Source organism: Lissotriton helveticus, chromosome 1_2 (assembly GCF_964261635.1).
Source record: "Lissotriton helveticus chromosome 1_2, aLisHel1.1, whole genome shotgun sequence".
In the NCBI taxonomy this organism is placed as follows: Eukaryota; Metazoa; Chordata; class Amphibia; order Caudata; family Salamandridae; genus Lissotriton; species Lissotriton helveticus.
In genome coordinates this window covers 371,406,518-371,431,439 of record NC_136058.1, presented here as the reverse complement: position 1 = coordinate 371,431,439, position 24,922 = coordinate 371,406,518, and the positions used below count along the sequence as shown (strand labels likewise).

The 24,922-nt window shown below is 56.3% G+C and overlaps 1 protein-coding gene across 1 annotated transcript in view; it reads left to right on the top strand.

The window, feature by feature from the left end:
* Nucleotides 1–24,922, top strand: part of TIE1 (tyrosine kinase with immunoglobulin like and EGF like domains 1) — a 314,542-nt gene that overhangs the window by 66,387 nt on the left and 223,233 nt on the right. Inside the window, exon 3 of the mRNA XM_078672346.1 lies at nucleotides 21,949–22,059. Coding sequence (XP_078528472.1) covers nucleotides 21,949–22,059 — 111 coding nt within the window. The remainder of the gene's footprint in view (nucleotides 1–21,948; nucleotides 22,060–24,922) is intronic.

Here is a 24,922-nt window from a genome sequence, read left to right as displayed (position 1 = left end):
TTCTTTATGTAAACCTTTTGTCACCCTTCAGTCAGGCACAAGCAGGACAGCAATACATGAATGTACAGTGCGTAGGTCCTGTCACTCACTCCTCGTCCTGTCATTTCACTCCATCACATGGGCCCTGAGGCAGAGGCATCGCTCTCGTCACTCACTCCTCGTCCTGTCATTTTACTCCATCACATGGGCCCTGAGGCAGAGGCATCACTCTCGTCACTCACTCCTCGTCCTGCCATGTCACTCCATCACATGGGCCCTGAGACTAGGGCATCGCTCTCGTCACTCACTCATCGTCCTGCCATGTCACTTCACCACATGGGCCCTGAGACTAGGGCATCGCTCTCGTCACTCACTCATCGTCCTGTCATGTCACTCCATCACATGGACCCTGAGACAGAGGCATCGCTCTGGTCACTCACTCCTCGTCCTGCCATGTCACTCCATCACATGGGCCCTGAGGCAGAGGCATCGCTCTCGTCACTCACTCCTCGTCCTGCCATGTCACTCCATCACATGGGCCCTGAGGCAGAGGCATCGCTCTCGTCACTCACTCCTCGTCCTGCCATGTCACTTCACCACATGGGCCCTGAGACTAGGGCATCGCTCTCGTCACTCACTCCTCGTCCTGCCATGTCACTCCATCACATGGGCCCTGAGACTAGGGCATCGCTCTCGTCACTCACTCCTCGTCCTGCCATGTCACTCCATCACATGGGCCCTGAGGCAGAGGCATCGCTCTCGTCACTCACTCCTCGTCCTGCCATGTCACTTCACCACATGGGCCCTGAGACTAGGGCATCGCTCTCGTCACTCACTCCTCGCCCTGCCATGTCACTTCACCACATGGGCCTTGAGACTAGGGCATCGCTCTCGTCACTCACTCATCGTCCTGCCATGTCACTTCACCACATGGGCCCTGAGACTAGGGCATCGCTCGGGTCACTCACTCCTCGTCCTGCCATGTCACTTCACCACATGGGCCCTGAGGCAGAGGCATCGCTCTCGTCACTCACTCCTCGTCCTGCCATGTCACTCCATCACATGGGCCCTGAGGCAGAGGCATCGCTCTCGTCACTCACTCCTCGTCCTGTCATTTCACTCCATCACATGGACCCTGAGACTAGGGCATCGCTCTGGTCACCCACTCCTCGTCCTGCCATGTCACTCCATCACATGGACCCTGAGACTAGGGCATCGCTCTGGTCACTCACTCCTCGTCCTGCCATGTCACTCCATCACATGGGCCCTGAGGCAGAGGCATCGCTCTCGTCACTCACTCCTCGTCCTGTCATTTCACTCCATCACATGGACCCTGAGACTAGGGCATCGCTCTGGTCACCCACTCCTCGTCCTGCCATGTCACTCCATCACATGGACCCTGAGACTAGGGCATCGCTCTCGTCACTCACTCCTCGTCCTGCCATGTCACTCCATCACATGGGCCCTGAGGCAGAGGCATCGCTCTCGTCACTCACTCCTCGTCCTGCCATGTCACTTCACCACATGGGCCCTGAGACTAGGGCATCGCTCTCGTCACTCACTCCTCGTCCTGCCATGTCACTCCATCACATGGGCCCTGAGGCAGAGGCATCACTCTCGTCACTCACTCCTCATCCTGCCATGTCACTTCACCACATGGGCCCTGAGACTAGGGCATCGCTCTCGTCACTCACTCCTCGTCCTGCCATGTCACTCCATCACATGGGCCCTGAGGCAGAGGCATCGCTCTCGTCAGTCACTCCTCGTCCTGCCATGTCACTTCACCACATGGGCCCTGAGACTAGGGCATCGCTCTCGTCACTCACTCCTCGTCCTGCCATGTCACTCCATCACATGGGCCCTGAGGCAGAGGCATCGCTCTGGTCACTCACTCCTCGTCCTGTCATTTCACTCCATCACATGGACCCTGAGACTAGGGCATCGCTCTGGTCACCCACTCCTCGTCCTGCCATGTCACTTCACCACATGGGCCCTGAGACTAGGGCATCGCTCTCGTCACTCACTCATCGTCCTGCCATGTCACTTCACCACATGGGCCCTGAGACTAGGGCATCGCTCTCGTCACTCACTCCTCGTCCTGCCATGTCACTCCATCACATGGGCCCTGAGACTAGGGCATCGCTCTCGTTACTCACTCCTCGTCCTGCCATGTCACTTCACCACATGGGCCCTGAGACTAGGGCATCGCTCTCGTCACTCACTCCTCGTCCTGCCATGTCACTCCATCACATGGGCCCTGAGGCAGAGGCATCGCTCTCGTCACTCACTCCTCGTCCTGCCATGTCACTTCACCACATGGGCCCTGAGGCAGAGGCATCGCTCTCGTCACTCACTCCTCGTCCTGTCATTTCACTCCATCACATGGGCCCTGAGACTAGGGCATCGCTCTCGTCACTCACTCCTCGTCCTGCCATGTCACTTCACCACATGGGCCTTGAGACTAGGGCATCGCTCTCGTCACTCACTCATCGTCCTGCCATGTCACTCCATCACATGGGCCCTGAGGCAGAGGCATCGCTCTCGTCACTCACTCCTCGTCCTGTCATTTCACTCCATCACATGGGCCCTGAGGCAGAGGCATCGCTCTGGTCACTCACTCCTCGTCCTGCCATGTCACTCCATCACATGGGCCCTGAGGCAGAGGCATCGCTCTGGTCACTCACTCCTCGTCCTGTCATTTCACTCCATCACATGGACCCTGAGACTAGGGCATCGCTCTGGTCACTCACTCCTCGTCCTGCCATGTCACTCCATCACATGGACCCTGAGACAGAGGCATCGCTCTGGTCACTCACTCCTCGTCCTGCCATGTCACTTCACCACATGGACCCTGAGACTAGGGCATCGCTCTCGTCACTCACTCCTCGTCCTGCCATGTCACTTCACCACATGGACCCTGAGGCAGAGGCATCACTCTCGTCACTCACTCCTCGTCCTGCCATGTCACTTCACCACATGGGCCCTGAGACTAGGGCATCACTCTCGTCACTCACTCCTCGTCCTGCCATGTCACTCCATCACATGGGCCCTGAGGCAGAGGCATCACTCTCGTCACTCACTCCTCGTCCTGCCATGTCACTTCACCACATGGGCCCTGAGACTAGGGCATCGCTCTCGTCACTCACTCCTCGTCCTGCCATGTCACTCCATCACATGGGCCCTGAGGCAGAGGCATCGCTCTCGTCAGTCACTCCTCGTCCTGCCATGTCACTTCACCACATGGGCCCTGAGACTAGGGCATCGCTCTCGTCACTCACTCCTCGTCCTGCCATGTCACTCCATCACATGGGCCCTGAGGCAGAGGCATCGCTCTGGTCACTCACTCCTCGTCCTGTCATTTCACTCCATCACATGGACCCTGAGACTAGGGCATCGCTCTGGTCACCCACTCCTCGTCCTGCCATGTCACTTCACCACATGGGCCCTGAGACTAGGGCATCGCTCTCGTCACTCACTCATCGTCCTGCCATGTCACTTCACCACATGGGCCCTGAGACTAGGGCATCGCTCTCGTCACTCACTCCTCGTCCTGCCATGTCACTCCATCACATGGGCCCTGAGGCAGAGGCATCGCTCTCGTCACTCACTCCTCGTCCTGTCATTTCACTCCATCACATGGGCCCTGAGACTAGGGCATCGCTCTCGTCACTCACTCCTCGTCCTGCCATGTCACTTCACCACATGGGCCTTGAGACTAGGGCATCGCTCTCGTCACTCACTCATCGTCCTGCCATGTCACTCCATCACATGGGCCCTGAGGCAGAGGCATCGCTCTCGTCACTCACTCCTCGTCCTGTCATTTCACTCCATCACATGGGCCCTGAGGCAGAGGCATCGCTCTGGTCACTCACTCCTCGTCCTGCCATGTCACTCCATCACATGGGCCCTGAGGCAGAGGCATCGCTCTGGTCACTCACTCCTCGTCCTGTCATTTCACTCCATCACATGGACCCTGAGACTAGGGCATCGCTCTGGTCACTCACTCCTCGTCCTGCCATGTCACTCCATCACATGGACCCTGAGACAGAGGCATCGCTCTGGTCACTCACTCCTCGTCCTGCCATGTCACTTCACCACATGGACCCTGAGACTAGGGCATCGCTCTCGTCACTCACTCCTCGTCCTGCCATGTCACTTCACCACATGGACCCTGAGGCAGAGGCATCACTCTCGTCACTCACTCCTCGTCCTGCCATGTCACTTCACCACATGGGCCCTGAGACTAGGGCATCGCTCTCGTCACTCACTCCTCGTCCTGCCATGTCACTTCCCTGAGACTAGGGCATCGCTCTCGTCACTCACTCCTCGTCCTGCCATGTCACTCCATCACATGGGCCCTGAGGCAGAGGCATCGCTCTCGTCACTCACTCCTCGTCCTGTCATTTCACTCCATCACATGGGCCCTGAGGCAGAGGCATCACTCTCGTCACTCACTCCTCGTCCTGCCATGTCACTCCATCACATGGGCCCTGAGGCAGAGGCATCACTCTCGTCACTCACTCCTCGTCCTGCCATGTCACTTCACCACATGGGCCCTGAGGCAGAGGCATCGCTCTCGTCACTCACTCCTCGTCCTGCCATGTCACTCCATCACATGGGCCCTGAGGCAGAGGCATCGCTCTGGTCACTCACTCCTCGTCCTGTCATTTCACTCCATCACATGGACCCTGAGACTAGGGCACCGCTCTGGTCACTCACTCCTCGTCCTGCCATGTCACTCCATCACATGGACCCTGAGACAGAGGCATCGCTCTGGTCACTCACTCCTCGTCCTGCCATGTCACTCCATCACATGGGCCCTGAGGCAGAGGCATCGCTCTCGTCACTCACTCCTCGTCCTGCCATGTCACTTCACCACATGGGCCCTGAGACTAGGGCATCGCTCTCGTCACTCACTCCTCGTCCTGTCATTTCACTCCATCACATGGGCCCTGAGGCAGAGGCATCGCTCTCGTCACTCACTCCTCGTCCTGTCATTTCACTCCATCACATGGGCCCTGAGGCAGAGGCATCGCTCTGGTCACTCACTCCTCGTCCTGTCATTTCACTCCATCACATGGACCCTGAGACTAGGGCATCGCTCTGGTCACTCACTCCTCGTCCTGCCATGTCACTCCATCACATGGACCCTGAGACAGAGGCATCGCTCTGGTCACTCACTCCTCGTCCTGCCATGTCACTCCATCACATGGGCCCTGAGGCAGAGGCATCCCTCTCGTCACTCACTCCTCGTCCTGTCATTTCACTCCATCACATGGGCCCTGAGGCAGAGGCATCGCTCTCGTCACTCACTCCTCGTCCTGTCATTTCACTCCATCACATGGGCCCTGAGGCAGAGGCATCGCTCTCGTCACTCACTCCTCGTCCTGTCATTTCACTCCATCACATGGGCCCTGGGGCAGAGGCATCGCTCTGGTCACTCACTCCTCGTCCTGTCATTTCACTCCATCACATGGGCCCTGAGGCAGAGGCATCGCTCTCGTCACTCACTCCTCGTCCTGTCATTTCACTCCATCACATGGGCCCTGAGGCAGAGGCATCCCTCTCGTCACTCACTCCTCGTCCTGTCATTTCACTCCATCACATGGGCCCTGAGGCAGAGGCATCGCTCTCGTCACTCACTCCTCGTCCTGTCATTTCACTCCATCACATGGGCCCTGAGGCAGAGGCATCGCTCTCGTCACTCACTCCTCGTCCTGCCATGTCACTCCATCACATGGGCCCTGAGGCAGAGGCATCGCTCTCGTCACTCACTCCTCGTCCTGTCATTTCACTCCATCACATGGGCCCTGAGGCAGAGGCATCGCTCTGGTCACTCACTCCTCGTCCTGTCATTTCACTCCATCACATGGGCCCTGAGGCAGAGGCATCGCTCTGGTCACTCACTCCTCGTCCTGTCATTTCACTCCATCACATGGGCCCTGAGGCAGAGGCATCGCTCTGGTCACTCACTCCTCGTCCTGTCATTCCACTCCATCACATGGGCCCTGAGGCAGAGGCATCGCTCTCGTCACTCACTCATCGTCCTGCCATGTCACTTCACCACATGGGCCCTGAGGCAGAGGCATCGCTCTGGTCACTCACTCCTCGTCCTGTCATTTCACTCCATCACATGGGCCCTGAGGCAGAGGCATCGCTCTGGTCACTCACTCCTCGTCCTGTCATTTCACTCCATCACATGGGCCCTGAGGCAGAGGCATCGCTCTGGTCACTCACTCCTCGTCCTGTCATTTCACTCCATCACATGGGCCCTGAGGCAGAGGCATCGCTCTCGTCACTCACTCCTCGTCCTGCCATGTCACTTCACCACATGGGCCCTGAGACTAGGGCATCGCTCTGGTCACTCACTCCTCGTCCTGTCATTTCACTTCACCACATGGGCCCTGAGGCAGAGGCATCGCTCTCGTCACTCACTCCTCGTCCTGTCATTTCACTCCATCACATGGGCCCTGAGGCAGAGGCATCGCTCTGGTCACTCACTCCTCGTCCTGTCATTTCACTCCATCACATGGACCCTGAGACTAGGGCATCGCTCTGGTCACTCACTCCTCGTCCTGCCATGTCACTCCATCACATGGACCCTGAGACAGAGGCATCGCTCTGGTCACTCACTCCTCGTCCTGCCATGTCACTCCATCACATGGGCCCTGAGGCAGAGGCATCGCTCTCGTCACTCACTCCTCGTCCTGTCATTTCACTCCATCACATGGGCCCTGAGGCAGAGGCATCGCTCTCGTCACTCACTCCTCGTCCTGTCATTTCACTCCATCACATGGGCCCTGAGGCAGAGGCATCGCTCTGGTCACTCACTCCTCGTCCTGTCATTTCACTCCATCACATGGGCCCTGAGGCAGAGGCATCGCTCTCGTCACTCACTCCTCGTCCTGCCATGTCACTCCATCACATGGGCCCTGAGGCAGAGGCATCGCTCTCGTCACTCACTCCTCGTCCTGTCATTTCACTCCATCACATGGGCCCTGAGGCAGAGGCATCGCTCTCGTCACTCACTCCTCGTCCTGCCATGTCACTCCATCACATGGGCCCTGAGGCAGAGGCATCGCTCTCGTCACTCACTCCTCGTCCTGTCATTTCACTCCATCACATGGGCCCTGAGGCAGAGGCATCGCTCTCGTCACTCACTCCTCGTCCTGTCATTTCACTCCATCACATGGACCCTGAGACTAGGGCATCGCTCTGGTCACTCACTCCTCGTCCTGCCATGTCACTCCATCACATGGACCCTGAGACAGAGGCATCGCTCTGGTCACTCACTCCTCGTCCTGCCATGTCACTCCATCACATGGGCCCTGAGGCAGAGGCATCCCTCTCGTCACTCACTCCTCGTCCTGTCATTTCACTCCATCACATGGGCCCTGAGGCAGAGGCATTGCTCTCGTCACTCACTCCTCGTCCTGTCATTTCACTCCATCACATGGGCCCTGAGGCAGAGGCATCGCTCTGGTCACTCACTCCTCGTCCTGTCATTTCACTCCATCACATGGGCCCTGAGGCAGAGGCATCGCTCTCGTCACTCACTCCTCGTCCTGCCATGTCACTCCATCACATGGGCCCTGAGGCAGAGGCATCGCTCTCGTCACTCACTCCTCGTCCTGCCATGTCACTCCATCACATGGGCCCTGAGGCAGAGGCATCGCTCTCGTCACTCACTCCTCGTCCTGTCATTTCACTCCATCACATGGGCCCTGAGGCAGAGGCATCGCTCTCGTCACTCACTCCTCGTCCTGCCATGTCACTCCATCACATGGGCCCTGAGGCAGAGGCATCGCTCTCGTCACTCACTCCTCGTCCTGTCATTTCACTCCATCACATGGGCCCTGAGGCAGAGGCATCGCTCTGGTCACTCACTCCTCGTCCTGTCATTTCACTCCATCACATGGGCCCTGAGGCAGAGGCATCGCTCTCGTCACTCACTCCTCGTCCTGTCATTTCACTCCATCACATGGGCCCTGAGGCAGAGGCATCGCTCTGGTCACTCACTCCTCGTCCTGTCATTTCACTCCATCACATGGGCCCTGAGGCAGAGGCATCGCTCTCGTCACTCACTCCTCGTACTGTCATTTCACTCCATCCACATGGGCCCTGAGGCAGAGGCATCGCTCTGGTCACTCACTCCTCGTCCTGTCATTTCACTCCATCACATGGGCCCTGAGGCAGAGGCATCGCTCTGGTCACTCACTCCTCGTCCTGTCATTTCACTCCATCACATGGGCCCTGAGGCAGAGGCATCGCTCTCGTCACTCACTCCTCGTCCTGCCATGTCACTTCACCACATGGGCCCTGAGGCAGAGGCATCGCTCTGGTCACTCACTCCTCGTCCTGTCATTTCACTCCATCACATGGGCCCTGAGGCAGAGGCATCGCTCTGGTCACTCACTCCTCGTCCTGTCATTTCACTCCATCACATGGGCCCTGAGGCAGAGGCATCGCTCTGGTCACTCACTCCTCGTCCTGTCATTTCACTCCATCACATGGGCCCTGAGGCAGAGGCATCGCTCTCGTCACTCACTCCTCGTCCTGTCATTTCACTCCATCACATGGGCCCTGAGGCAGAGGCATCGCTCTGGTCACTCACTCCTCGTCCTGTCATTTCACTCCATCACATGGACCCTGAGACTAGGGCATCGCTCTGGTCACTCACTCCTCGTCCTGCCATGTCACTCCATCACATGGACCCTGAGACAGAGGCATCGCTCTGGTCACTCACTCCTCGTCCTGCCATGTCACTCCATCACATGGGCCCTGAGGCAGAGGCATCGCTCTCGTCACTCACTCCTCGTCCTGTCATTTCACTCCATCACATGGGCCCTGAGGCAGAGGCATCGCTCTCGTCACTCACTCCTCGTCCTGTCATTTCACTCCATCACATGGGCCCTGAGGCAGAGGCATCGCTCTGGTCACTCACTCCTCGTCCTGTCATTTCACTCCATCACATGGGCCCTGAGGCAGAGGCATCGCTCTCGTCACTCACTCCTCGTCCTGCCATGTCACTCCATCACATGGGCCCTGAGGCAGAGGCATCGCTCTCGTCACTCACTCCTCGTCCTGTCATTTCACTCCATCACATGGGCCCTGAGGCAGAGGCATCGCTCTCGTCACTCACTCCTCGTCCTGCCATGTCACTCCATCACATGGGCCCTGAGGCAGAGGCATCGCTCTCGTCACTCACTCCTCGTCCTGTCATTTCACTCCATCACATGGGCCCTGAGGCAGAGGCATCGCTCTGGCCACTCACTCCTCGTCCTGTCATTTCACTCCATCACATGGGCCCTGAGGCAGAGGCATCGCTCTCGTCACTCACTCCTCGTCCTGTCATTTCACTCCATCACATGGGCCCTGAGGCAGAGGCATCGCTCTCGTCACTCACTCCTCGTCCTGTCATTTCACTCCATCACATGGGCCCTGAGGCAGAGGCATCGCTCTCGTCACTCACTCCTCGTCCTGCCATGTCACTTCACCACATGGGCCCTGAGGCAGAGGCATCGCTCTGGTCACTCACTCCTCGTCCTGTCATTTCACTCCATCACATGGGCCCTGAGGCAGAGGCATCGCTCTGGTCACTCACTCCTCGTCCTGTCATTTCACTCCATCACATGGGCCCTGAGGCAGAGGCATCGCTCTGGTCACTCACTCCTCGTCCTGTCATTTCACTCCATCACATGGGCCCTGAGGCAGAGGCATCGCTCTCGTCACTCACTCCTCGTCCTGTCATTTCACTCCATCACATGGGCCCTGAGGCAGAGGCATCGCTCTCGTCACTCACTCCTCGTCCTGCCATGTCACTCCATCACATGGGCCCTGAGGCAGAGGCATCGCTCTGGTCACTCACTCCTCGTCCTGTCATTTCACTCCATCACATGGGCCCTGAGGCAGAGGCATCGCTCTCGTCACTCACTCCTCGTCCTGTCATTTCACTCCATCACATGGGCCCTGAGGCAGAGGCATCGCTCTGGTCACTCACTCCTCGTCCTGTCATTTCACTCCATCACATGGGCCCTGAGGCAGAGGCATCGCTCTCGTCACTCACTCCTCGTCCTGCCATGTCACTTCACCACATGGGCCCTGAGGCAGAGGCATCGCTCTCGTCACTCACTCCTCGTCCTGTCATTTCACTCCATCACATGGGCCCAGAGGCATCGCTCTGGTCACTCACTCCTCGTCCTGTCATTTCACTCCATCACATGGGCCCTGAGGCAGAGGCATCGCTCTGGTCACTCACTCCTCGTCCTGTCATTTCACTCCATCACATGGGCCCTGAGGCAGAGGCATCGCTCTCGTCACTCACTCCTCGTCCTGCCATGTCACTCCATCACATGGGCCCTGAGGCAGAGGCATCGCTCTGGTCACTAACTCCTCGTCCTGTCATTTCACTCCATCACATGGGCCCTGAGGCAGAGGAATCGCTCTCGTCACTCACTCCTCGTCCTGTCATTTCACTCCATCACATGGGCCCTGAGGCAGAGGCATCGCTCTGGTCACTCACTCCTCGTCCTGCCATGTCACTTCACCACATGGGCCCTGAGACTAGGGCATCGCTCTGGTCACTCACTCCTCGTCCTGTCATTTCACTCCATCACATGGGCCCTGAGGCAGAGGCATCGCTCTGGTCACTCACACCTCGTCCTGTCACCATATCACTCCATCACCTGGACCCTGAGACTAGGGCATCGCTCTCGTCACTCACTCCTCGTCCTGCCATGTCACTTCACCACATGGGCCCTGAGACTAGGGCATCGCTCTGGTCACTCACTCCTCGTCCTGTCATTTCACTCCATCACATGGGCCCTGAGGCAGAGGCATCGCTCTGGTCACTCACACCTCGTCCTGTCACCATATCACTCCATCACCTGGACCCTGAGACTAGGGCATCGCTCTCGTCACTCACTCCTCGTCCTGCCATGTCACTTCACCACATGGGCCCTGAGACTAGGGCATCGCTCTCGTCACTCACTCCTCGTCCTGCCATGTCACTTCACCACATTGGCCCTGAGACTAGGGCATCGCTCTCGTCACTCACTCCTCGTCCTGCCATGTCACTTCACCACATGGGCCCTGAGACTAGGGCATCGCTCTCGTCACTCACTCCTCGTCCTGCCATGTCACTTCACCACATGGGCCCTGAGACTAGGGCATCGCTCTCGTCACTCACTCCTCGTCCTGCCATGTAACTTCACCACATGGACCCTGAGACTAGGGCATCGCTCTCGTTACTCACTCCTCGTCCTGCCATGTCACTTCACCACATGGGCCCTGAGACTAGGGCATCGCTCTCGTCACTCACTCCTCGCCCTGCCATGTCACATCACCACATGGGCCCTGAGACTAGGGCATCGCTCTCGTCACTCACTCCTCGTCCTGCCATGTAACTTCACCACATGGACCCTGAGACTAGGGCATCGCTCTCGTTACTCACTCCTCGTCCTGCCATGTCACTTCACCACATGGGCCCTGAGACTAGGGCATCGCTCTCGTCACTCACTCCTCGCCCTGCCATGTCACATCACCACATGGGCCCTGAGACTAGGGCATCGCTCTCGTCACTCACTCCTCGTCCTGCCATGTCACTTCACCACATGGGCCCTGAGACTAGGGCATCGCTCTCGTCACTCACTCCTCGTCCTGCCATGTCACTTCACCACATGGGCCCTGAGACTAGGGCATGGCTCTCGTCACTCACTCCTCGTCCTGCCATGTCACTTCACCACATGGGCCCTGAGGCAGAGGCATCGCTCTCGTCACTCACTCCTCGTCCTGCCATGTCACTTCACCACATGGGCCCTGAGACTAGGGCATCGCTCTCGTCACTCACTCCTCGTCCTGCCATGTCACTCCATCACATGGGCCCTGAGGCAGAGGCATCGCTCTCGTCACTCACTCCTCGTCCTGCCATGTCACTCCATCACATGGGCCCTGAGGCAGAGGCATCGCTCTCGTCACTCACTCCTCGTCCTGCCATGTCACTTCACCACATGGGCCCTGAGACTAGGGCATCGCTCTCGTCACTCACTCCTCGTCCTGCCATGTCACTCCATCACATGGGCCCTGAGGCAGAGGCATCGCTCTCGTCACTCACTCCTCGTCCTGCCATGTCACTCCATCACATGGGCCCTGAGACTAGGGCATCGCTCTCGTCACTCACTCCTCGTCCTGCCATGTCACTTCACCACATGGGCCCTGAGACTAGGGCATCGCTCTCGTCACTCACTCCTCGTCCTGCCATGTCACTTCACCACATGGGCCCTGAGACTAGGGCATCGCTCTCGTCACTCACTCCTCGTCCTGCCATGTCACTCCATCACATGGGCCCTGAGGCAGAGGCATCGCTCTCGTCACTCACTCCTCGTCCTGCCATGTCACTCCATCACATGGGCCCTGAGGCAGAGGCATCGCTCTCGTCACTCACTCCTCGTCCTGCCATGTCACTCCATCACATGGGCCCTGAGGCAGAGGCATCGCTCTCGTCACTCACTCCTCGTCCTGCCATGTCACTTCACCACATGGGCCCTGAGACTAGGGCATCGCTCTCGTCACTCACTCCTCGTCCTGCCATGTCACTCCATCACATGGGCCCTGAGGCAGAGGCATCGCTCTCGTCACTCACTCCTCGTCCTGCCATGTCACTCCATCACATGGGCCCTGAGGCAGAGGCATCGCTCTCGTCACTCACTCCTCGTCCTGCCATGTCACTTCACCACATGGGCCCTGAGGCAGAGGCATCGCTCTCGTCACTCACTCCTCGTCCTGCCATGTCACTCCATCACATGGGCCCTGAGGCAGAGGCATCGCTCTCATCACTCACTCCTCGTCCTGCCATGTCACTTCACCACATGGGCCCTGAGACTAGGGCATCGCTCTCGTCACTCACTCCTCGTCCTGCCATGTCACTTCACCACATAGGCCCTGAGACTAGGGCATCGCTCTGGTCACTCACTCCTCGTCCTGCCATGTTACTCCATCACATGGGCCCTGAGGCAGAGGCATCGCTCTCGTCACTCACTCCTCGTCCTGCCATGTCACTTCACCACATGGGCCCTGAGGCAGAGGCATCGCTCTCGTCACTCACTCCTCGTCCTGCCATGTCACTCCATCACATGGGCCCTGAGGCAGAGGCATCGCTCTCGTCACTCACTCCTCGTCCTGCCATGTCACTTCACCACATGGGCCCTGAGACTAGGGCATCGCTCTCGTCACTCACTCCTCGTCCTGCCATGTCACTTCACCACATGGACCCTGAGACTAGGGCATCGCTCTCGTCACTCACTCCTCGTCCTGCCATGTCACTTCACCACATGGGCCCTGAGACTAGGGCATCGCTCTCGTCACTCACTCCTCGTCCTGCCATGTCACTCCATCACATGGGCCCTGAGGCAGAGGCATCGCTCTCGTCACTCACTCCTCGTCCTGCCATGTCACTCCATCACATGGGCCCTGAGGCAGAGGCATCGCTCTCGTCACTCACTCCTCGTCCTGCCATGTCACTTCACCACATGGGCCCTGAGACTAGGGCATCGCTCTCGTCACTCACTCCTCGTCCTGCCATGTCACTCCATCACATGGGCCCTGAGGCAGAGGCATCGCTCTCGTCACTCACTCCTCGTCCTGCCATGTCACTCCATCACATGGGCCCTGAGGCAGAGGCATCGCTCTCGTCACTCACTCCTCGTCCTGCCATGTCACTTCACCACATGGGCCCTGAGACTAGGGCATCGCTCTCGTCACTCACTCCTCGTCCTGCCATGTCACTCCATCACATGGGCCCTGAGGCAGAGGCATCGCTCTCGTCACTCACTCCTCGTCCTGCCATGTCACTCCATCACATGGGCCCTGAGGCAGAGGCATCGCTCTCGTCACTCACTCCTCGTCCTGCCATGTCACTTCACCACATGGGCCTTGAGACTAGGGCATCGCTCTCGTCACTCACTCCTCGTCCTGCCATGTCACTCCATCACATGGGCCCTGAGGCAGAGGCATCGCTCTCATCACTCACTCCTCGTCCTGCCATGTCACTCCATCACATGGGCCCTGAGGCAGAGGCATCGCTCTCGTCACTCACTCCTCGTCCTGCCATGTCACTTCACCACATGGGCCCTGAGACTAGGGCATCGCTCTCGTCACTCACTCCTCGTCCTGCCATGTCACTTCACCACATGGACCCTGAGACTAGGGCATCGCTCTCGTCACTCACTCCTCGTCCTGCCATGTCACTTCACCACATGGGCCCTGAGACTAGGGCATCGCTCTCGTCACTCACTCCTCGTCCTGCCATGTCACTCCATCACATGGGCCCTGAGGCAGAGGCATCGCTCTCGTCACTCACTCCTCGTCCTGCCATGTCACTCCATCACATGGGCCCTGAGGCAGAGGCATCGCTCTCGTCACTCACTCCTCGTCCTGCCATGTCACTTCACCACATGGGCCCTGAGACTAGGGCATCGCTCTCGTCACTCACTCCTCGTCCTGCCATGTCACTCCATCACATGGGCCCTGAGGCAGAGGCATCGCTCTCGTCACTCACTCCTCGTCCTGCCATGTCACTCCATCACATGGGCCCTGAGGCAGAGGCATCGCTCTCGTCACTCACTCCTCGTCCTGCCATGTCACTTCACCACATGGGCCCTGAGACTAGGGCATCGCTCTCGTCACTCACTCCTCGTCCTGCCATGTCACTCCATCACATGGGCCCTGAGGCAGAGGCATCGCTCTCGTCACTCACTCCTCGTCCTGCCATGTCACTCCATCACATGGGCCCTGAGGCAGAGGCATCGCTCTCGTCACTCACTCCTCGTCCTGCCATGTCACTTCACCACATGGGCCTTGAGACTAGGGCATCGCTCTCGTCACTCACTCCTCGTCCTGCCATGTCACTCCATCACATGGGCCCTGAGGCAGAGGCATCGCTCTCATCACTCACTCCTCGTCCTGCCATGTCACTCCATCACATGGGCCCTGAGGCAGAGGCATCGCTCTCGTCACTCACTCCTCGTCCTGCCATGTCACTTCACCACATGGGCCCTGAGGCAGAGGCATCGCTCTCGTCACTCACTCCTCGTCCTGCCATGTCACTTCACCACATGGGCCCTGAGACTAGGGCATCGGTCTCGTCACTCACTCCTCGTCCTGCCATGTCACTCCATCACATGGGCCCTGAGGCAGAGGCATCGCTCTCGTCACTCACTCCTCGTCCTGCCATGTCACTTCACCACATGGGCCCTGAGACTAGGGCATCGCTCTCGTCACTCACTCCTCGTCCTGCCATGTCACTTCACCACATGGGCCCTGAGACTAGGGCATCGCTCTCGTCACTCACTCCTCGTCCTGCCATGTCACTCCATCACATGGGCCCTGAGGCAGAGGCATCGCTCTCGTCACTCACTCCTCGTCCTGCCATGTCACTCCATCACATGGGCCCTGAGGCAGAGGCATTGCTCTCGTCACTCACTCCTCGTCCTGCCATGTCACTTCACCACATGGGCCCTGAGGCAGAGGCATCGCTCTCGTCACTCACTCCTCGTCCTGCCATGTCACTCCATCACATGGGCCCTGAGGCAGAGGCATCGCTCTCATCACTCACTCCTCGTCCTGCCATGTCACTTCACCACATGGGTCCTGAGACTAGGGCATCGCTCTCGTCACTCACTCCTCGTCCTGCCATGTCACTTCACCACATGGGCCCTGAGACTAGGGCATCGCTCTGGTCACTCACTCCTCGTCCTGCCATGTCACTTCACCACATAGGCCCTGAGACTAGGGCATCGCTCTGGTCACTCACTCCTCGTCCTGCCATGTCACTCCATCACATGGGCCCTGAGGCAGAGGCATCGCTCTCGTCACTCACTCCTCGTCCTGCCATGTCACTTCACCACATGGGCCCTGAGGCAGAGGCATCGCTCTCGTCACTCACTCCTCGTCCTGCCATGTCACTCCATCACATGGGCCCTGAGGCAGAGGCATCGCTCTCGTCACTCACTCCTCGTCCTGCCATGTCACTTCACCACATGGGCCCAGAGACTAGGGCATCGCTCTCGTCACTCACTCCTCGTCCTGCCATGTCACTTCACCACATGGACCCTGAGACTAGGGCATCGCTCTCGTCACTCACTCCTCGTCCTGCCATGTCACTTCACCACATGGGCCCTGAGACTAGGGCATCGCTCTCGTCACTCACTCCTCGTCCTGCCATGTCCCTCCATCACATGGGCCCTGAGGCAGAGGCATCGCTCTCGTCACTCACTCCTCGTCCTGCCATGTCACTCCATCACATGGGCCCTGAGGCAGAGGCATCGCTATCGTCACTCACTCCTCGTCCTGCCATGTCACTTCACCACATGGGCCCTGAGACTAGGGCATCGCTCTCGTCACTCACTCCTCGTCCTGCCATGTCACTCCATCACATGGGCCCTGAGGCAGAGGCATCGCTCTCGTCACTCACTCCTCGTCCTGCCATGTCACTCCATCACATGGGCCCTGAGGCAGAGGCATCGCTCTCGTCACTCACTCCTCGACCTGCCATGTCACTTCACCACATGGGCCCTGAGACTAGGGCATCGCTCTCGTCACTCACTCCTCGTCCTGCCATGTCACTCCATCACATGGGCCCTGAGGCAGAGGCATCGCTCTCGTCACTCACTCCTCGTCCTGCCATGTCACTCCATCACATGGGCCCTGAGGCAGAGGCATCGCTCTCGTCACTCACTCCTCGTCCTGCCATGTCACTCCATCACATGGGCCCTGAGGCAGAGGCATCGCTCTCGTCACTCACTCCTCGTCCTGCCATGTCACTTCACCACATGGGCCCTGAGACTAGGGCATCGCTCTCGTCACTCACTCCTCGTCCTGCCATGTCACTTCACCACATGGGCCCTGAGACTAGGGCATCGCTCTCGTCACTCACTCCTCGTCCTGCCATGTCACTCCATCACATGGGCCCTGAGGCAGAGGCATCGCTCTCGTCACTCACTCCTCGTCCTGCCATGTCACTCCATCACATGGGCCCTGAGGCAGAGGCATCGCTCTCGTCACTCACTCCTCGTCCTGCCATGTCACTTCACCACATGGGCCCTGAGGCAGAGGCATCGCTCTCGTCACTCACTCCTCGTCCTGCCATGTCACTCCATCACATGGGCCCTGAGGCAGAGGCATCGCTCTCGTCACTCACTCCTCGTCCTGCCATGTCACTTCACCACATGGGCCCTGAGACTAGGGCATCGCTCTCGTCACTCACTCCTCGTCCTGCCATGTCACTTCACCACATGGACCCTGAGACTAGGGCATCGCTCTCGTCACTCACTCCTCGTCCTGCCATGTCACTTCACCACATGGACCCTGCGACTAGGGCATCGCTCTCGTCACTCACTCCTCGTCCTGCCATGTCACTTCACCACATGGGCCCTGAGACTAGGGCATCGCTCTCGTCACTCACTCCTCGTCCTGCCATGTCACTTCCCTGAGACTAGGGCATCGCTCTCGTCACTCACTCCTCGTCCTGCCATGTCACTTCACCACATGGGCCCTGAGACTAGGGCATCGCTCTCGTCACTCACTCCTCGTCCTGCCATGTCACTTCACCACATGGGCCCTGAGACTAGGGCATCGCTCTCGTCACTCACTCCTCGTCCTGCCATGTCACTTCACCACATGGGCCCTGAGACTAGGGCATCGCTCTCGTCACTCACTCCTCATCCTGCCTTGTCACTTCACCACATGGGCCCTGAGACTAGGGCATCGCTCTCGTCACTCACTCCTCGTCCAGCCATGTCACTTCACCACATGGACCCTGCGACTAGGGCATCGCTCTCGTCACTCACTCCTCGTCCTGCCATGTCACTTCACCACATGGGCCCTGAGACTAGGGCATCGCTCTCGTCACTCACTCCTCGCCCTGCCATGTAACTTCACCACATGGGCCCTGAGACTAGGGCATCGCTCTCGTCACTCACTCCTCGTCCTGCCATGTCACTTCACCACATGGACCCTGAGACTAGGGCATCGCTCTCGTCACTCACTCCTCGTCCTGCCATGTCACTTCACCACATGGGCCCTGAGACTAGGGCATCGCTCTCGTCACTCACTCCTCATCCTGCCTTGTCACTTCACCACATGGGCCCTGAGACTAGGGCATCGCTCTCGTCACTCACTCCTCGTCCTGCCATGTCACTTCACCACATGGACCCTGCGACTAGGGCATCGCTCTCGTCACTCACTCCTCGTCCTGCCATGTCACTTCACCACATGGGCCCTGAGACTAGGGCATCGCTCTCGTCACTCACTCCTCGTCCTGCCATGTCACTTCACCACATGGACCCTGAGACTAGGGCATCGCTCTCGTTACTCACTCCTCGTCCTGCCATGTCACTCCATCACATGGGCCCTGAGGCAGAGGCATCGCTCTCGTCACTCACTCCTCGTCCTGCCATGTCACTCCATCACATGGGCCCTGAGACTAGGGCATCGCTCTCGTCACTCACTCCTCGTCCTGTCATTTCACTTCACCACATGGGCCCTGAGACTAGGGCATCGCTCTCGTCACTCACTCCTCGTCCTGCCATGTCACTCCATCACATGGGCCCTGAGGCAGAGGCATCGCTCTCGTCACTCACTCCTCGTCCTGCCATGTCACTCCATCACATGGGCCCTGAGGCAGAGGCATCGCTCTCGTCACTCACTCCTCGTCCTGCCATGTCACTTCACCACATGGGCCCTGAGACTAGGGCATCGCTCTCGTCACTCACTCCTCGTCCTGCCATGTCACTTCACCACATGGGCCCTGAGGCTGAGGCATCGCTCTCGTCACTCACTCCTCGTCCTGCCATGTCACTCCATCACATGGGCCCTGAGGCAGAGGCATCACTCTCGTCACTCACTCCTCGTCCTGCCATGTCACTTCACCACATGGGCCCTGAGGCAGAGGCATCGCTCTCGTCACTCACTCCTCGTCCTGCCATGTCACTCCATCACATGGGCCCTGAGGCAGAGGCATCACTCTCGTCACTCACTCCTCGTCCTGCCATGTCACTTCACCACATGGGCCCTGAGACTAGGGCATCGCTCTCGTCACTCACTCCTCGTCCTGCCATGTCACTTCACCACATGGACCCTGAGACTAGGGCATCGCTCTCGTCACTCACTCCTCGTCCTGCCATGTCACTTCACCACATGGACCCTGCGACTAGGGCATCGCTCTAGTCACTCACTCCTCGTCCTGCCATGTCACTTCACCACATGGGCCCTGAGACTAGGGCATCGCTCTCGTCACTCACTCCTCGTCCTGCCATGTCACTTCCCTGAGACTAGGGCATCGCTCTCGTCACTCACTCCTCGTCCTGCCATGTCACTTCACCACATGGGCCCTGAGACTAGGGCATCGCTCTCGTCACTCACTCCTCGTCCTGCCATGTCACTTCACCACATGGGCCCTGAGACTAGGGCATCGCTCTCGTCACTCACTCCTCGTCCTGCCATGTCACTTCACCACATGGGCCCTGAGACTAGGGCATCGCTCTCGTCACTCACTCCTCGTCCTGCCATGTCACTTCACCACATGGGCCCTGAGACTAGGGCATCGCTCTCGTCACTCACTCCTCGTCCTGCCATGTCACTCCATCACATGGGCCCTGCGACTAGGGCATCGCTCTCGTCACTCACTCCTCGTCCTGCCATGTCACTCCATCACATGGGCCCTGAGACTAGGGCATCGCTCGGGTCACTCACTCCTCGTCCTGCCATGTCACTTCACCACATGGGCCCTGAGACTAGGGCATCGCTCTCGTCACTCACTCCTCGTCCTGCCATGTCACTTCACCACATGGGCCCTGAGACTAGGGCATCGCTCTCGTCACTCACTCCTCGTCCTGCCATGTCACTTCACCACATGGGCCCTGAGACTAGGGCATCGCTCTCGTCACTCACTCCTCGCCCTGCCATGTAACTTCACCACATGGGCCCTGAGACTAGGGCATCGCTCTCGTCACTCACTCCTCGTCCTGCCATGTCACTTCACCACATGGGCCCTGAGACTAGGGCATCGCTCTCGTCACTCACTCCTCGTCCTGCCATGTCACTTCACCACATGGGCCCTGAGACTAGGGCATCGCTCTCGTCACTCACTCCTCGTCCTGCCATGTCACTTCACCACATGGGCCCTGAGACTAGGGCATCGCTCTCGTCACTCACTCCTCGTCCTGCCATGTCACTTCACCACATGGACCCTGAGGCAGAGGCATCGCTCTCGTCACTCACTCCTCGTCCTGCCATGTCACTCCATCACATGGGCCCTGAGGCAGAGGCATCGCTCTCGTCACTCACTCCTCGTCCTGCCATGTCACTCCATCACATGGGCCCTGAGGCAGAGGCATCGCTCTCGTCACTCACTCCTCGTCCTGCCATGTCACTTCACCACATGGGCCCTGAGACTAGGGCATCGCTCTCGTCACTCACTCCTCATCCTGCCTTGTCACTTCACCACATGGGCCCTGAGACTAGGGCATCGCTCTCGTCACTCACTCCTCGTCCTGCCATGTCACTTCACCACATGGACCCTGCGACTAGGGCATCGCTCTCGTCACTCACTCCTCGTCCTGCCATGTCACTTCACCACATGGGCCCTGAGACTAGGGCATCGCTCTCGTCACTCACTCCTCGTCCTGCCATGTCACTTCACCACATGGACCCTGAGACTAGGGCATCGCTCTCGTTACTCACTCCTCGTCCTGCCATGTCACTTCACCACATGGGCCCTGAGACTAGGGCATCGCTCTCGTCACTCACTCCTCGCCCTGCCATGTCACATCACCACATGGGCCCTGAGACTAGGGCATCGCTCTCGTCACTCACTCCTCGTCCTGCCATGTCACTTCACCACATGGACCCTGCGACTAGGGCATCGCTCTCGTCATGCACCAAGTTTGGAGGCACCAGGACCTACCAGGGCCACAGAGTACCAATACCTGGGGTACCGGACCCCCAATGTTAAAAACCAAGAAGAAGAGTCCACTCTGGACTCTCAAAGCACCAGAAGCAAGCACCCATCGAGGGACATCGATACACCCGAGTCCCACTCCCTAAGTGGTCCAGCTGTCCCAAGTTTGCCTCTCCAAGTTGCCTGCTCCTGACTACGAGTATCCTGAAAATGCACATTGCCCGGCTGATCGGTTCGCTTTGCACCCAGCCCAGCCAGCCCCAGCACAGACTAACTAGCTCTGTTCCCATGGTCCCCATGCCCTTGCAACCTCCTTCCTCCAAGGAGACTCACCAGACTTACCTGTAAGTCCACCGGTGCAGTGCATTTTCAAGTGGCCCCCTTTGTCTTTGCGCACCAGTTTGCAGGACCCTCTGCACTCTGCTCCCGCTCGTTCCGGGACGCTCCCAAACGTCTCCTGCTGGACCCTTGGACCTGGTCCCAACATAGACCTAAAACAAAAAGGTGAACTTCATGAAAGCATTGCCTGATTTCATGTGCATTTTTCCCTTTTTCCCCATTGATCTATATGGTGTGTAACTGCGCACAAAGAAGAAATATTTTCTGTACTTTGAAAAAACGTAACTCTGAAAGTCCTTACCTTAGAACTGTGTTCTTGGTCTTTAAAAACACATACAATTTGAGTTTATCTTTACAAATTGGTCTTCATTTATTCTTAAGGTTGCATCTTATTTATATGAATCCTGAGCCTCTGTGAGTACAACAAATGCTTAGCACTGCCCTCTGATGAACTGGACTCTCTGTACAATGCCCTTCTCTTTAGTACACTATAAAGAGAGCCGGCTTCCAACAGGTCCCGTTATTGATGCCCTCTAAATGAAGCCCTCAATGGTGCCATGTTTTGCTCACCTGCTGGGAAGAGATCTCAAGTGCAGGTTTGTAGGTAAGCCCTCAGCGCCGCAGGTGCTGTTATCGATCATCAGATGTTTCTAATCCTCTCTTTCTCTCCTCCTCAGCCAACCTGTTTCCCATGAAAGTGACAGTGACAGTTAATGTGAATGAGACAGCGGTCCTGTCTGCCAAGATCAGGAACCACAAGAGCATGGACGTCATGTGGAAATCAAATGGTAAGAATCGACCAATAGCCCTGCGCAGACATTAGTAGCAATGCAAGAACCGACCAATCGCCCTGCGCAGACCTTAATAGCAATGTAAGAACCGACCAATCGCCCTGCGCAGACATTAGTAGCAATGTAAGAACCAACCAATCGCCCTGCTCAGACATTAGTAGCAATGTAAGAACCGACCAATCGCCCTGCGCAGACATTAGTAGCAATGTAAGAACCAACCAATCGCCCTGCTCAGACATTAGTAGCAATGTAAGAACCGACCAATCGCCCTGCGCAGACATTAGTAGCAATGTGAGAATTGACCAATCGCCCTGCACAGACATTAGTAGCAATGTAAGAACCGACCAATCGCCCTGCGCAGACATTAGTAGCAATGTGAGAATTGACCAATCGCCCTGCACAGACATTAGTAGCAATGTAAGAACCGACCAATCGCCCTGCGCACACATTAGTAGCAATGTAAGAACCGACCAATCGCCCTGCGCAGACATTAGTAGCAATGTAAGAACCGACCAATCGCCCTGCGCAGACATTAGTAGCAATGTAAGAACCGACCAATCGCCCTGCGCAGACATTAGTAGCAATGTAAGAATCGACCAATCGCCCTGCGCAGACATTAGTAGCAATGTAAGAACCGATCAATCGCCCTGCGCAGACATTAGTAGCAATGTAAGAACCGACCAATCGCCCTGAGCAGACATTAGTAGCAATGTAAGAATCGACCAATCGCCCTGCACAGACATTAGTAGCAATGTAAGAACCGACCAATCGCCCTGCGCAGCCCTTATCACAGTGGTCTCCAATCTTTTCTGTAGTGAGAGCTACTTCTGACTTAAGGCTAAACAACTTGTGCATTTTTACCTGACACCCCCATGCCCGGCTTCACTGATGTTCAGTCTAGTGTCCAACGAGCCAGGTACTATTGTCTGAACAAAATACATACTTTGACTAGGCGTACTATGACAGGGCGCCCGTGCATGTCAGTGTCTAAATAAACTTTGTTATCAATCTGAATTAGTGAGAGAGTGGCCTTCGGGGATGTATGAACATGTGTGCATATGAATGGAATATATGTGTATGGGTGACCGAAAGCCTGTGTCATACGTACTTGTGTCATAGGACATACCTTTCACCATATGTGGCACTGTTACATGTATAACACAAACATACAGCCATTTTTTTTAAATGGGAGAAATTTACCCTGTAGAAAAAGGGGAACATCCTTTACAACGCGGATGTTACCCCGCAGTGCCGTTACAACGCGTCTTTTACAACGCAAGTAGTAACCGCGACTTGTGCTGGAGGGCGCTCAAGGATAAGGAATAGTAGATTTACTATTCCAACACCTTCCCTACTGTACGTAGGCTGGTGTTGGAATAGTAAATTTAACTATTCCTAAGTCCGCACCCCTACAGCGCAAGTCGTGGTAACGACTTGCGTTGTAACGGTACGCATGATAATACCACGCGCTGTACCGTCGTACATCCATGGCTGTAATTTTCAGTTGAAACTGTAGCACCCTGTCTACAGCCACTGGGGCAAGATGCCTGCTGTGAGTAAAGACGACACTTTGAAATGGGAGTAAATTAAACTGAATAGTTAACTTTATGTTCACATGAATTCTATAAAACTCAGCATTTCAATGTTCTCCCGTCTCCTATCGCCATATTTACAAACAGCAGGCATGTAGCTCCCAGTGGCCTGTAGACAAGACGCCATATTTATAACAGAAAAATACAGCCACTTGTTTAACTGGGAGGAATTTATAGTGAAGAAACATGCTTCTTGAAAAATAAGGCTTAAGTGAACATGGAGATAGACATTAAGACTTATTCTTTCATCAAGATAATTTTCTTCACTTTAAATTTCTCCATTTAAAAAAAATACCTGTATTTTTCATTAATAAATAGGGCACAGTGTCTATTGACCACTGGGAGCAAGAGGCCTGTTGTTTATAAATTCAACACTTTGAAATGGGAGAATATTAAAATGAAGAGGTAACTAAATCATTAAAGTAACTTCTCATTTAAATTTTCTTCTATTTGAAAGAATTCAGAAACATCATTCTGTTCTCACACTCCAATATTGAGTTGATAAAGACTTTATTTACTTCAGTGCTTCAGTTCTTCACCTCCATGCCCCCACCTGGGTCATGAATCTGACTCCAGCCCTGCTTATTATCAGGCCCTGATATCTGCCACCTGGTGATAATAATGTAAAATAAACACAGCCTTCCCTTAGCTTTAAAATGAAACTATGACCATGTGCTTATTAAAAATGATCTCAAGGTTGCAAGCTACTCTGAAGTTGTCTGGTAGCTACTGGTAGCTCCCGATCTACTGGTTGGAGACACCTGCCTTAGCAATGTAAGAACCAACCAATCCCCCTGCTCTGACTGCAGCGCAGGACATGACCCGGAAGCATCCGCGGTGCTCAGCAGAGGTTGGGCAGATATTAATATTTATTATAATGAAGCTGTCTTTCAATTTTTTGCTTTTGTCTATCACTTCAATTCCTTTTATTCCTTTCAGGAATAGTCTTTCATAAATAGTCTATATCTTGTCATAAGGAAATGTGTTTTTAGTATGCAAAATGTTATAATGGTCCATATTTTTCACTCTATATAATGTTTGCAAATTTTTCCAGTCTTTACTTTTTAGATTTTTCTCTTACCATTTTCACAACTAAATTTTCATACTAATACCATCTACCCACTGATGCTACGTACACACTATTGTCGTGTTTATTTACAAGTTTACGTTTATCTGAGCTTTCCTTTGCTCAGTGACAATAAGCACAAACTGTTTTCTGTTAAATGTAAGAAAGGGAATATGTGAAATAGAGTGTTCACCTATGTCCC